The sequence below is a fragment of the Monopterus albus genome, unplaced genomic scaffold (genome assembly GCF_001952655.1).
Source record: "Monopterus albus unplaced genomic scaffold, M_albus_1.0 scaffold38.1, whole genome shotgun sequence".
NCBI classification, from domain to species: domain Eukaryota; kingdom Metazoa; phylum Chordata; class Actinopteri; order Synbranchiformes; family Synbranchidae; genus Monopterus; species Monopterus albus.
This window is the reverse complement of record NW_018127918.1, coordinates 3,403,139-3,419,109: the sequence shown is the minus strand read 5'-3', so window position 1 is coordinate 3,419,109 and position 15,971 is coordinate 3,403,139. Positions and strand designations below refer to the sequence as shown.

The window sequence follows — 15,971 nt, the reverse complement described above, 5'->3', positions numbered from 1 at the left end:
TGCTGGCTGTAATAGCCTGCTAGCACAAGTAACATACACACCTGTTTTATTTACAGGGAGTCTCTCAAAAGGATTACACAGAAATCAAATCCTTAAAGTCAACACGGAGACATTCAATCACGATGTCCTCACACATTTGTGAAAACATTCAATCGGACATGACTGACCGCAATCACAAAGATTTGTCATTTGATCAGCAGGAGCCATACCAACAAAAAAAAAGAACAGATTGATCCCATGCCATCTAATAAACACTTTCTCAGGTACTCATGTTCTTCAGAATGTCACAGGAAAGTTAATATCTCTCGATTGGTTGTTGTAATCAAAGATGGCGGAGAGCAACATGGGACAAATGTTAAGCACATAAATTAAGAAAAGGCACCGTACTGTATGTAGATTACTGTATGTTGCATCATGTATCTGATAGAGACAGGGTATGAATAAATGCATGTTTAACAGTAGCTCTAATAAAAATGCAAAACTAGTGCAATTACTACTAATAACACCACAGGGAGAGCTCGGATGGGAAAAAATATACACTGACAGACTGATGCCTGGATTAATATTTAATATTTTCAGCAATCTATTTGTCTTTCAGTCTTGCATGTTATGTACAGAACAAAATCTGTAAACAAAGCCTCATCTAATAAATCAAAGACCACTGAAGATAATGTGCTAGGCAGTTTATCGGTGCTACAGTGGGTTTGATTTCCTGATGAAAATGTGTCTCACTGTCATGGTGGCCATATGTGTGGCCCAACTACAGTACATAGGCACACATTTCTTATCCAATCATGCATGCAACATGCAGATGTTAGCCAGGGCAACTGGAATGTAGCATTTTTATTCCATCTCAGTTGTAATGAATTTGGGCCTTGGACTAGCTTTGTACAGCACAGTGTGAAGTGTCATTGTCTGACAACTTTAATCTAGGATCGGCTTCTTTGACATTTTGACATGGATGTCTGAGGGCTGAAATCCAGTCCCCTTTTAGCGCCGTGTGCCAAATATGTAACTGGCCACTGAAAAACCTGCAAATAACGAGAGCTACAGGAGTCGGTAAAACTAACAAGACACACTTGGACAAATTGAAGCTTGTTGTGTTTGTCATTGCCTGACATCTTTATATGTCCTGCGGCACACATTGCACAGTACAGTATGTTGTTGGAAGGCTACATTTAATACCACCAAACAACAAAAAAGTAATGGCATGAAAAAAACTTACATTTTGCTCCTGATTATCTTATATTTTGAAATCAAGAATTAAAATATCCTTACATATTTTTATGTCTAAGTGCCAGTGATAGCCACGGCCAGAGGCATTATGGTTTCGAGTTGTCCATCCGTCCGTCTGGCCGGATCATTCTTGTGAATGCGATATCTCAGGAACGCCTTGAGGGAGTTTCTTCAAATTTGGCACAAGTGTCCACTTGGACTCAAAGATGAGCTGATTAGATTTTGGTGGTCAAAGGTCAAAGTCAATGACCTCGCTTCTGTCCCATACATGTGAATTTGACTGGTTGGTGGAGGCATACAACCGCAAAGCGGTAATTCTAGTATTATCTGGAGGTAATAGGACTTATCTGGTCACCACCACCAGTGTATTTCAGATGTTTTCAACAGTCCCTGCAAGCGCCTGCAGTACTACTGTAAGTGACTAAACATTGACTCATATTTCCGATGTCATTCAAGTCTCTGAAATGAATTGAAGCCAGTAGCTTTTGGATGTGGGACATCATGTTTGGCAGGCTTTGAAAAATAATCAACATAAAGACAGAGTTTCCTGGTACAAATTGCTGTAGACTAACACTGCTATCCAAATTTTCCAGGCATTGTGCTTGAAAGATTGGATATAAGCACATTTCAGAGCTTTGCTAAATGCTAACAGACTGGTTGGTATTGCTTCTGACTAGCTGGTATTGACATCTGTGTTTGATATTCTGCTTTCTGTTTGCTCAGAGTCTGATGTTAGACTCTATCTGTCCGGTGGATAAGTGGATGGTGATAGTGCCTTTGTATTTGTGTGGGAATGCACGAGCTCATTTGCGATGGAAAGAGGCAAATTAAGAGATGGATTAAAACATTTGGAGGAAATTTATTACAGTAAGTGCAGCTCAGACCAGCAATTATATATTTCACCCACCATCTCTGATGTGCCATTATCGAAATCTCTCTCTATGTTATGAGTTTATCTTCAACTCTTTTCATAGGGTGATGCTGGGCTGTCAGTAGTAAATGTATCTCACTAAAATCTACAATATATGACTTTTGTTTTATAGAAGAGTATTGTTAATTCTTTCCTCCTGCCTCTGAGTTGGTATGCCTGATGCATCAGCACTAGTCACACTTTTTGATGAGCTGCCTCCATTTAAACACCGAGCTTTATCATATATTTTACAAAGGGACAGGGACGACTTGAATATTTTTTTCATGTTGTTTTTTGATGCTCACAAAAATGTATTCTAGCCATGATCCATATGTCATTGTCACATGATCACACAAAACAACCTTCTTTTTTTTAAATCACTGCTATAATTAAAGGATTAATTTCACAAGATCTAAACTTATGTACATCTAGAAAAATGTACTAATGCCACAAGAGATGTTTTCTATTCTCTATTCCCACATCTTGATGTGATATGCTGTACTAACATAAAGCAACATGTTCTCAGTACAGTACAAGCAGAGTTCCTGTACAATTTATTGTAAATTCAATAAAAAGTCATTTATAACCACCTCCAAACTCCTCGGTAACTTGTAGCCTCATATAGCTAATTCTACCATACTTTAATAGGAGGAAGTTAGTGTGTCAGATGTAAATGAGTGCAGTAAATACCAAGAAATTTTTGTCACAATTAATTGTGGATCTATAAAATTAGTTTAGTTTAAAATAGTCAATCTGAAAAGAACTTAATTTCCATTAACTGAGTAAAACCTAAATAGCAGCTGAAGTATACAAATCCAAGTGCACCCTTGTGATATCACACAAATGTTAACTGATTTAAAATTGCATCATTTTACAACAACTGTATTATTTTTAAGTTGAAGCGTAGATTATTTGATCTTATATAAAACCAGAGACAATTAGATAGAGACAATTACAATATGAACCCTCAATGCAATGAAAGCAGTTACATCTGTGACCACTGCACATAGAAGTGATAGTATTTAACTATTTAATTACTCAAAACCGACTTAAAAAGTGCAGTCATACATTTTATGCAAAACACACAACTGCAGAGAGTAATTAATAATGGTTAGGACCTCCTCAGATACTAAATAGAAAAATGTTTTTGTCTGTAGCGGGGTGTAGATGTCATCGGGTTATTGGCAATATGTGCTAAGAAGCTTAGTGTCACTTCAGGAATAAGACAGTGTTGTTTTAACAACTGAATGTGTAGGAGTTTGTAGTATACAACAAAATACATTAAAATATCCAATGATAGTCTGAGACAGCCAAGTCAACAACAGACTGAGATCACAGTATATTAACAGATTTAAAGTGTCACCCAAGTTATGAGTTGGCTCATTAACATGTTGTTTAAATTCTATAGACTCCAATAAATTTAAAAAGTCATTTGCTTGAGTGTTTGCCTTATCAGTTGCTAAGTAAAATACATCATCATAGGTGAATACAGAAAATTTAAACGGCTGCTAAATTTTGTTGATCTATCTGTGTTAGTGCCGATAGTGGCTGATACATCACAGTTACAGTATTTTACACAAAAGCAGGAAAAGTTCCAAGGTCAGTATCTCTACTGCAGCTCCTTCTCCTCCCACTCTGCATGAATAGGAGCATAAAGCATAATGTGCTTCTTTCACAGTGCATCCACACCCAGCCAGTTTTCTCTGAGAAACCGACAGTCTATCTCATGAGTGATACTGTAATAAGGCTGATGATACAGAAAGATTTTTTTGATAATTCCCTTACACTGCCATATTCAATGAATTATTATTCATTTTAATATTTTTCTACGTTCTCATTCTACATTTGGATGATTCCTAACAGTGTCATTTGGTTGGGGTGTCAGACGAGACCTGATGGTAATAGTTATATCCATGCTAATGTATAGATCGTATTAATTGATAGAAATGATAAAATCCATTAAAATGATACAAATCCTTGTCTCTCAGCTAAGGTAAAAATATTATGTATCTCAGCCTCTTCATACACTGTGGGAGATTGAGGCTATGGGTGCAGAGGAGATGACCACATCAGAGACAGTGCAGGCACAGGTGTTTTGATAATGATAATCATTTACAACCATAATCATTTTTATTGGGCAAGTGTGTTACACACACAAGGAATTTGTCTCCGGTACAGAACCGAGGCAGCCATCTGTGGCACCATTTCTCTCACAAACACACACACACACACACACACACACACACACACACTGATGGTGGCGCTGTCTTTACAAGGCACTGCTCTGGCCACTGGGTGCAACGTGGGGTTCAGTGTCCTGCCCAAGGACACTTCAGCATGTGGACTGGGGAGAACAAGAATCAAACCACTGCCCTTCCGATTAGGGGGTGACCACTCTAACTCCTGAGCCATAGCTGCCCATTTATGTGCAGAAACACACACTGGAGAAGGTTTGGTGTTAAAATCTATTAATCCATGTAGTTTAGGTGTAGTACAGCTTTTTTTTTTTTTTAAATAGATCAACTTTCCCCACAGGAGATTAAATTTGTCTATGCTGTATAAAAGAGCCCATGGTTGGATTCATGTCTGCAGTCTGAGGAGTCTAGAAACTGGCTAATGTCCTGACCCAGTGTGGGGATTGGTCCAGAGATTGACTTTTTTTTTTCCTTTTTTGCCATAGTGGCCTCTTAGCAAGGTATAAAGAATGCTAAAACCACTTATCACCAGTTCAGCCCATTGCTATTTGATCTTGTTTGTGTCAAAGTGTATCACAACCTTTGTTAGTGTGGGAAATGTGTCAGGCTGGGAATTTTCTCAGCCAAATCACTGATGGTAGTTACAGGAAAGCAAAAAAGGTTTTGGCAGTTTTGCTTGCACACCCTCAATGAAGGAATCCACAAATGCCAGCATGGTTAGGGCCAGAAATTGAAAAGCTGGACTGCCTGCATGCTGCGAGGGAGAGATGCTTAGCGGAGTGACCTGCATGTTTCCTTTGGGAGGCAGTGTGGTGGTGATAGCCCCGCTGGTACTGACAAGGCCCATGGAGCAAACATTGAGTGCTGTGCCCAGGGTGCAGAAAAGTGCACTGTTTGTGTGGAGCAGAGCGACCATTCAGGAGGTGTACAGCTGGGACATCAGGCATCACATGAAGCAGGCAGTTGGAGAGCACAACATCAAAGCTCCGACCTTCAGGTTCTGCAATTTTTCTGGGTTAGCCACAGGCATCCAGTGCAGTCTGATGGAGAGGTTAGTGGAGGTGTTGGTGGCAGGTGCAGTAAAACCCAGCATAGTTAAGAATTTAGTTAAAATGAAATGAAAGCAACCCCCAGATTAGATGATAGAGGACAGAGGGCTACTGGAAATAATTTTAACAGGGGAAAACGCATCTTGACAAGGGAACAGAATTTAACACAAGACAAGCAGTCCCAAACCAGTGTAACACATTTGTGAAGGTGTCCTTCAGAGATGGAAGTAAGTCACAAACAAAGTCTTAACCTTAAAGTTTCAAGCAAGTCCCGAGTTACTCTAGTGAGAATCAAACAAGTCAAGCAAATCACAAGTCAAGTCACAGAAACTTGTGATGATCAGATAATGTTATGACTATAAAATTAGCTATAGCTATAAAATTAAAAAGGCAGGCTTTTCATAGCCATGATAAACCTTTTTACCAAAATACATAATCCATTCAAAGACAAGTCGAACAACTTAATGTTACCTTTCTAGCTAATGTTTGACCTACCAGTAACTTAGCAAACATACACATTTATGTTTCTTAGTGAGTTTTGTAGTGATGGATGAAGTTAGACATTGTGGTGGTCATGTCACTGACTTTTCCTCTGCAGACTTTGCATACCGCTGTTCTCTTCTTACTACTGTCATTGACAACATAATCCTTGGACTCTACTTGAGTCCCCCACCTCTGGTGTCCATACTGTAAGTCATTACCGATGATCAACAGATTATACAATGAAAGATTGTCCAGTAATAAAATTCTTCTAGTGATTCTCATGTCAGAGAACACTTTGATATGTTACAGAAGCTAACACTGAACACTTAAACATTCTTTGCTCAGCAAGATGTCAGAAGTCTGTTTCTATAGCACATCTGACTGTGGCCATGGCACATGGTTGTGTTGGCCGTTAATTAGTGTAAAGCCTCCCTGCCCTCCTGCAACATACTTCAGCATGTCAGAGTTGTTTATTTAGCACAACATGAACAATTAAGCAACTGACAGTGCCGCCACCGTTTGAAGTCAGTCCCTCTACATCCACTGGCTTAAAACACAGCTCAGCTGACACCTAGGACCACCCTGCTGCTGCAAGTGAACGCCGTGAGATGCATTTTGTTAATGTATTCACATAACCAGATGCCCACCCTGCTGCCCACATCTACACATCTTTGAAAAATGAGGTTCGGTCTTGAATATTAAAGACGACCAGGTTCATTTATTTGGGCTGTGTTTAGGCCACGTTTTGTGCTGAATTGGAATCTCGTTTGTTAAGCTGTCTATCTTTAACTGTCAGCATCTGAGAATGCTCTCTCTTCCCTCTTCCCACCCCACCCTCGTTTCCTAAATGGCAGAGATATTTAGAGATACTTGACAACTGAGGCATGCAAATTAGCAGTTGATGTTTCCTGCATTCTTTCAGTTTCTTTCGCTTCTCACCCCCGTCCCCACCCCTGACTCAGTCCTTTTAGCCTCTAGGGGAAGATGTATTTGTGATGCTATTTTCATAACTGTGTAGGAGGAAAGTATAAGGGGAATCACAAAGACTTTATCCATACATTATTTTTTCAGCCTCAGCTGGAAGATTGTTTGCCTTTTCTTGCCTAGTTTGACAACATCTATTGCTTGCTTGCTGACATATCTAATCCCAGAAGTCCACATCTGGCCCTTACCTGTCTGATCACCTTCAGGCATCTAGCAGGTCATAAAAGAGCCACAAGAAAAACATTGGCCAGTGTGATCATGATGTGTAGTTTGACATGCATCTCGGCCAACTTTACACAATGTGCACGCTCATGTCTATACTGGGCGTGTGTTTGTTCAAGCTGTGGCAGTGCTTACAGCCATGGCGGAGCCTACAGAAACACCTTGGAGAAGGGAAAACTACATTCAAATCTATGACAAATAGTACACAATGAGGAAATCACTTAATACTTTAAGAACTGCATTTTCAGTGGGATTGATTCAAAAGATGTTCTTTTGCTTGTATTACCTGTTGTACTTGTTTACATCTGGATAACTACAAATGTTTCACTTCATGTTTAACTGGAGGTTTGTTAAAAAAGGTTTCTCCTTTACCCTGGAACACTTTTTTTATTTTGAGATTTGTTTGAGTGAGATAAAGATGAAAAATGTAAAAGTTATTTCATAAAATGTTTTATTTTTATTCAAATGCAAATTTTGATACAGTACAGAGAAGCTGCTGGACAGCACAGCAGAAGTAGTGCACACCTGAAGTGTGTGCTCCTGCGTAATCTCCTGCACTATTTGCAGTTGATATGTTACAGAGAATTGTTCTTCTGACACAAGTAGCTTAAGCATTTGAAATACAGTTACTTGATTTCCTAAATTGCTGATTTGATTGCGTTTGTCCATGTAGCCTAGAGCATGAGTGTGTGTGTGAGCTTGTGTATCTCTCCATAAAAGTCTAGCGCTGGGGACTAATATAACTATCAGCCACAGCTGGCAAGCCTCCAAACCATAGTTTTGTAGCGATCATTTAAAATAAACCTAAGCCGCTCATGGCTTACTATCAACCCCAACAATGGATCCAACCCCAAAGCAAAATCTGAGATGTTATTACTGTAGTGTTTCAAATCAAAGTAGCACAGAGCTATGAAGAATCAATTTTTCATTCTTCAGGCGGAGATATTGTTTGTGAAACAAGGAAGCGGAGGAGTCTAAGTGGCGGCTGATGACCGATGATGTGACGTGACCAATTATTCTCAGCCCACAGGAGCAGTTTCCTTCATCACACTGTTTATTTATGCCCATGGACAGACATTAAAAGATTTTGGTCTGCCACCTGCTGCATGGTGCAACTCCTCATATATTGTACAGTATTAAAACAAAACACTCACTTGAGAAAGGAAAATTAAAGAGTGTTTTTATATTGTGAGTAAAAGAAATAGTAAGCACTAAGCAAAGTTTTAAAGCCACAACATTCACAGAGCTTAATGGAATCATTGACTTGACTCTTTTGACATGTCCTAGATTTTTACAGTACTTGCGATCTATTGTCAGCATTTGCATGTTACAACCACATTTTCTCAGTTTGAATTTGTTTAGCACATTTTTTTCCTGTCCTGTTAATTGTCTTGTGACATCTCACTCTTATCTTTTCAGCCCCTAGGGTGGCCCTGACCCACATGCTAGCAAACATGTTAGAGGTCTCTCGGTCCCCATTCTTAGTCTTTGAATTTAATTTTCCCTTGAGTTGAGTGTTAAACCTTTTAAGTTGTCTTAAGTTTGTATTGCCCTGCCTAGAGGAAAACTGCTGCTCACAGTTGTCTTTCCTTTGTCTGCTGAGAAGTTAATCTTGTTCTTATTTTGAGGGTACTGAAGTCTGAACTTCTTCTCCTAAACCCTGCCTTAGGAGAACTGAGGAGCAACAGCTAAGATCAATTTTAGAAAAACTGCCATTGGAACTGGCGAAGCAGAAGAAATGAGGACAGGCCGTGTTTATAGGGTTTATCCTGAATGACCGCTTTGCGAGGCAAAGATAAATCAAAGTTGAGATGTACTTGACAAGCACTATATTCTGCTTAGATCTTGGTATTATTGAGCCTTGGTATCAGGCAAATCTAATGTAAAATTGTAAACTTACATGCACATAAACAGACAAAATACTCTACTATTACTGACCTGCCCACTGGGAGCTGGGGGTTCAGCCTCTTGCAAGGACACCTCAGTATATGAACAGTTAGGCTCAGGGTTAACCCACTCTAATATCAGAGACACCGCCAACTGTCTTTATTGTCCCTAAACTGCTAAATAGCTACATTTTAGAGATATGAAAAATCGATCAAAATGTCATTCTGGTTTTAAAACAAGCTTAAGCATGTCTAGGAGAAACGATCCTAGACAAGAAAATCTTTTGTTGAATTCTCTTCTCCTCTGGGTGATCGGCTTTATATCACTTGTAACACTGAAGCAGATATATAGTTTTTACTGTGTAGGTACTAACCTTGCTTTCTCATTAATCTCATGTGTGCTAGTTGTTTCTGTAGCCACGTTTCCCTCCTGGTTTCCATCAAAACACACGAAAGTGATTGTGATTCTATGCCATTAGCACAGGTATCTTGGGGGAAAAAGGCTTTTAACAGTGGTATGGATTCTCTTTTCTTTTTATGCATATGGTAAAATATTACTGGTAACTTCTGTCCTTGTCTTTGTCCTGTCCAGTGGTCAGTCAGAACCTGGTGACAGATAATGTGTCTGTGGTGGAGGGTGAGATGGCGATCATCAGCTGTCGGGTGAAGAATAATGATGACTCCGTTATCCAGCTGCTCAACCCCAACAGACAGACAATTTATTTCAGAGACATGAGGCGTAAGTATTGTACAACATTATTAGTTACATTAGTTTTATATGTACTGTCTTTTAATTAAGCTTTGTTCCTGTCTGCATGAGTGTGTTTTTTAAGTAAGTGAACGTACGTTATTGGCAAAAGGGTAACACAATCTGTTTTAAAAGAAAGTGTATCTAGCTTATACTTTCATCACTGGACATTCCTGATTATCTCACTGCAGTTATGAGGAAGTACAGCTGCAGTAGACAATGGAAACCTTGTTTATAATAGTTCATGTGGCTCAGCAGGGGCAGATTTAATCATCTGGGGGTCCCAGGCAAACCCAGATATGATGCCTCCCCAGTTCTTTATTTTCACTGATTGTCTAACTGGGTATTTTATTGGTACTAAGGAAGGTGTAGGTCTGTGTATTTTCTGGTATTCAAAGTTTCCTTCCTTCCTTCAAGAATTGAAAGTGAAATAGGTGTTTGCACATTTTCACATGTGGCACAACGCCATCATAAATTATTTGTCAGTTTTGATTGTCCCAGACACAAAGACAGGATCAGTAGGAATCTAATGGCAAGTGGGATCTTGTGTTTTTTTGCACTTTGAGCCATCTCACACAGAATCCCAGTTTATGAGCTACAGTCGAATCATATAGTTGCACAGCAGCGATTCTCATGTTCGTCCTGAGCTCCATCAGAACTGTGGAGATGTTTTCATCTTGCTGTCAAGTACAGAGAATATGCATCAGAGTCTTATGCTGTTTGCAGTTCTGACATTACTGTGTGCGTGGATGTGATCTCTTACAGGATGCTCCTACTCCAATTATCAGTCAATAAAAAATATGTAACAACAATATGTTGTTACATATGTTAATGGAGTTAGATAAGCCATCATTGCACATGGTTAGGATTTTCAGTGGTTACAAAAGATAAATGCAACTTTTTCTCCTCAAATAAGCCATGACCTCTCTCTCATGGGCTATTTAAGCTGTTCATTTTCTATCTGGTGTTAGCAATCCACCCAGAAAGTATGAGTTTTTGTCCAGGTTTTGTAAGATTGTATATAAGAATGACAATTTACTATGAAATGAAAAACACTTTGAAATGAAAAATGCAATTTATATGGAAATATTTCTCCATTTGTCTGTGTTATGTTAGTATGAACTGTTTCTGGGGGTCATGAATGCAGTAATGTACCTTGTTGTTTCTGGTTGCCTGACAAGAACTGTTAACTGAACCAGCATGTTGCCACTTCTTCTCTGTCTTGCTTTCCTGAATGTAGTTGTCTTTTGTTGCATTGGCTTTTGTGCCCCTGTCCTCTTAGGAGTCCCATTGTGATACTTTTATTTAATGTTTAATTCTGGTGCAGCATTTGGAGCAGCGGCAGTGGTGTCTCTGGATGGGAGAGTCCATTTACCTGTAATGTGCAGGGGTGTGGGTGATAAATGAGATGCTTTGAGTGCAATTTGTAAGTGATGTAAAGCAGGCTCTATGTGGCTTTAAATAAGAAAGTAATTTAGTATGTATAGTACCAAAGCATCATAGTATGAGGGTAATGGGGCCTCTCTTTGTTGAGGGCCCCAGGCAGTTGCCTTCCTTGCCTAATGGTAATGTCCACCTCATGTTCAGTCTAGAGAAAGCACACTGCAGCTGGTAGTGAAGCAAGCAGTGTCTAAAGCCAGAGATCTCTCAGCGCTGCCATGTTTAACACGATTGATATCAGAACCATTTAATTATAGTCCAGAGCAGTTCGATGGGACCAGATGAAATCAGTCTCAGTGATGCATGTATTTATGTCAGTTGAAATGGTTAATTTTACAAGCAGTTATAAAATTAGACAGACATTGAATATTTCATTTACATTTGCACTTAAAAAAAAAAAAAAAAAAAAAAAGCTGTTTATCCGAAGCATGTGAATAGAGCCAGTAGTGAAGTTGTCTAACATTAATGAATATTCTCTTGGGCTCCTTGCACTTCCAGGGAGCTGCCCATGGTTTGACTCGTGTCCACAGCAGGATTGATACAGAATGCAATTAACATAATCAACTAAACATTTTTCAGCATGTCTGTTTTAAACAGAATGACCTTATGTTTTTGTTCTTATCCTACCCAGTTATGTCTCAGCTCTAATTAGCTGTGTTTAGCAGAACATACTCTTTTCTGTTCTCTGTTTTGCAAGGCCTCGGTTTCCTTAATTACATGTTTCAAACCCCTGTGTGTAGAACGTTGACCTAAGTATAACATGTTGCAGACCTCTGTAGCTTTTTAACATTAGCATTATGCTGTAAATTCCAAATATGCAGATGAATGCAGATGAAGGAATGCTCACTGATTAATTAATTATTTAAGTGTACTGTTTGTATTGCTCTCAGCAGTTTGTATATTTATCCAACCCTGTCCCCCAAAACCTGTGCATATATACAAATAATTTGCATGAGCAACATGAGAGAAACAGATTTAAACGGGAAGGATACAGTGATCAGTGATCTTAAACCCTTTGAAGATTTAATTAAAAACATAATCTAAGCTTAACCAGTTTTAGGTAACGCATGGAACGGAGTTTCTGAAGCCCTGTGCTCTACTACATGCAACCATTATTTTGATATTCTGCCTATGACCTGCTTGTCACACTGGATTAAAAAAAAACAAAAGCCAGTTAATTTAATTCAGACAGCGATTATGTTTCCTCCAAAATCTATTTTTAGCATTCCAAGATGACTGTTGGAGGTTTTGGAACAGGGTAGGGTTTTGAGATAAGACTTTATTGATCCCTGGGGTTGAAGTTAGCACATGAGAACCGGGCAAGGTACAAAAGGATAGAGCAAGCAAGTTTTAGTTTTGTGTGAAAATTTTATGTTGTTTGCAAGTGTGTATAATCACTTCTAGAAAACTCCCAGCTTTGGGGTGGCTGTGTGCTCAGGAGGTAGTGTGGGTCGTCCCCTAAATGAACCCTAGTTGCTTCCGGAGAGATCACCAGTGTGTGAATGTATGAGCATTTGTGTATGCGAATGACTGAATGGAAAATATTGCAAAGTGCTTTGAGTGCACTTCAGCGCATAGAAAAGTAGTATATAAGATCATTTATATCGAACTGTAACAGTGCTTGTTAATGAAAGGAAGAAGGTCAATGTGTCAGACATCAAACACTAATATTACTTCATTTTCATTTGAAAAACTGAAAAACTACATCAGTAGCTTTAGTAGTGACATGGAGTGGTGTTACTTTAGCTATTGTAGCTGCTGTTCCTCACACTGCTCTCTCACCAGCAATTCAACAGGCTGTTATCGGGCAGCCTGGTCCAAGCTTCTGTGAGTATGTGTACCTAACCCTGCTCCCACACAGTGGCACTGTACATTCTCAAACATCTACTGGAAAAGCAGAGAGGGAGAGTTTGAGTTGTGGAATAAATGCACTGTTTTATTCAGAATTGTAATGAAACCATTACATAACGCCATTGCCAGTTACCATTAGATGAATCTAATTTATAATGTTACCTAAAATTACCTGGAATTAATAACAAATAACTATGTGGCATTGGATTTTTGATTTTCATAAAGTTTGCGTAGAAATACATGCTTCTATTGGAAGAATACTATAATAAATTAAAGTATAAATACATTAAATAAGTTGGTGTCTCAGTAGTATAAGATTGGGATCAGTTGTGAGACTCATCAGCTAACAGGAGCCCAATATCTAAAATTATTATAAAATACTCAACATGATCTAATGAGTGAGAACATCAGTTGAAAAATACTTAAGCAGCCAGACAAGATAGAAAGACAAGGTAGAAACTGAAAACATCATACAGTCAGGGCTTTTACAGCTTGGACATACAATGCCCAGCTCCTCACAGTATAATACAACTATTGGTGACTATTGTGGAGCATTCAGCAGCTAAAGAGACTTAAATTTTCCCAGTTGCTGGTATGGAGACCAGCAGGGGTCGGATTTACATTCATCAGGTAGATAAACACAGACCTGCAAATAATTCTAACGTGGACCTTTACCTGTTAGACGTGCAAGTATGCAGTTGTTTGTTATTAAGGCATTAGCCATATACCACAGTCTGATGGATGTAAGGATTTTTTTATCTGCTAGTTTGTTTGGAAGTTTGCAGCTTTTAAGCAAAAGATAAAGTACCACAAGATACATTTAAAGCATCAAAACAATCAGGTAGAAGTATTAGTAAAAGTTGACTTTGCAAACACCCATTCTCAAATGTCCTCCAGTGTTTAATTGCATAAGTAACTTGTTTTGACTCAGCTATACACACAGTGTTTCCTGTAACTTTAACATTATTTTGAATTAATTTGCATGAATATCCATGTGCTGCATGTTCAGCATAATTACCTGGATCTCATATCTAAAACTGTTGCTTGCTGTGCTGTAGTATTGTACTTTTTTGTGATAGTTTTCTTAAGATAAGACCTCAAGTATGAGCACAAACACATACTGTACTGTAATATCTTTCTTATAGTCCTCTGTGAGAAGAGTGTCAAGCCCTTCTTTCCACTCACCACCCCCTCCTTAGTCATGTTCACCACCTTACAAACACACCTTCTACACACTATAAAAGGGCGCACTCTTAGAAAGTCTTCATGTGTATGCTAAAGTGAGCTTGGTATTTATCTGCAGTTGAGCCAAGCCACAGCAGGCCAACTCTCACAAGCTGACTGTGAAGGGCAGGGTGTTTTTCTTTGACGGGGAGTTCCTTGATCTCCTGTGATCCTTCCTAGGCATCTTCACTGCAGCTGCACTGCTTCATTATGACATGGCCTCCACCAGGCAGCCTCCAAACAAGACTGCCCCCTTCAAAATATCACATCTGTCATCTCTGTCTGAATCCACAGTGGTGGATTATGTTTGTGAGTGTGAGATGGAGAGCAAAAGCGGGTAAAGAGATAGAAAGGAAGGAAGGAGTGCTTTGAAACTTGCAGAGCACAGAATAGCCTGACTATCCTTCTGTTTATGTCCACCAAACACATTTGTAATACATTCTCTAAGCCATTTTATTTATTTTATTCCATCTTATTCGTGTTGAAATTTTCATGAGACTCATAAGATAGTTATGTTTCACTGCTTTCTATTTTACATTACTGCTCCAAATGCTGAAAAACACTTTGATCTACATTATTATATATTAAAAGTGCTATTCCAGTGATTAAGTATTGTAATTTCACAAAGCTAGGAAACTTGCAAAAGATGGATTGAAATCAAAACAGCAGAGCCTGAAGATAGTTATGTTTCACTGCTTTCTATTTTACATTACTGCTCCAAATGCTGAAAAACACTTTGATCTACATTATTATATATTAAAAGTGCTATTCCAGTGATTAAGTATTGTAATTTCACAAAGCTAGGAAACTTGCAAAAGATGGATTGAAATCAAAACAGCAGAGCCTGATGTATCCTGATTTTTAATTTTTTTTTAATTTTTGGTAGATGCATCTTTAATGCGTTCCTCTCCACAGATGTTCCACCAGAAATGTAGTGTAAGAACACTGGGCTGCCATGTTCATATCACACTAAGCTGCAGCAGTTTACGTCTGTGAAACAAAGACGCTTTAGTATGGTTTGTTGTTTTTACTATTATTTGCAACCAGATTGTGCACAGCTAGCGATGTTTCCATAACAAAAACCTTTTTAATATGTGAATACTGATGTGATGCATTCAGAGTCAGAAGCAGTAAACACTCAGGTGGCAGACTGGAGCTCAAACTACCATGCACAGGGAAAGATATTGTATTAATTTACCCACCCAGTTGATTTTTAAACAGCTAATACAGTGTATGTGCAGTTTACTTATTATATCTAAACTAGATATACGACAATATTTATAGTGACACACTGGTCAAAACTTTTATATTAGAGAAAAGTAGCTGACCTGTTTGTTCAGTGTTGTTTTCTGGCTGGCGTCTCTGCTCTGGGTATGATGGAGAGAATGCAAGTCTGCACTGTTCTGTACAGGAGGACTTTGTCTCTATACTATATACTATATCTAGATTATAAGTAGGGAGTGATCTTGTTTTACTTCACTCCTTGCCTGCAGTGACCTTTTGCTCTCTGTATGCACTTCATGAAAGTTTTATAATTAAACACCATAAAAGACAGACTTTGTGGTTTTAACTAAATCATTTAATATCTCCATAACAGAGCACAGGCACATTCCTCTGACGTTGCTCACTAACAGAAAGAAAGTTCTTCAAATACACATCTACATGGTCACTTGTATAAAAGGGGCTGAAAGAAGCACTTGAGCACTGAAAGACAAACACTGCCCTTGTTCTTTTATGAAGGAG

The 15,971-nt window shown here is 38.7% G+C and overlaps 1 protein-coding gene across 4 annotated transcripts in view; it reads left to right on the top strand.

Annotated features, from left to right (window-relative positions):
* cadm1a (cell adhesion molecule 1a) overlaps nt 1-15,971 on the top strand; it is a 340,724-nt gene that overhangs the window by 248,567 nt on the left and 76,186 nt on the right. For all 4 annotated transcript variants that reach the window (XM_020598433.1, XM_020598432.1, XM_020598430.1 and 1 more), the window contains one exon: nt 9,558-9,704. In XM_020598433.1, coding sequence (XP_020454089.1) covers nt 9,558-9,704 — 147 coding nt within the window. The remainder of the gene's footprint in view (nt 1-9,557; nt 9,705-15,971) is intronic.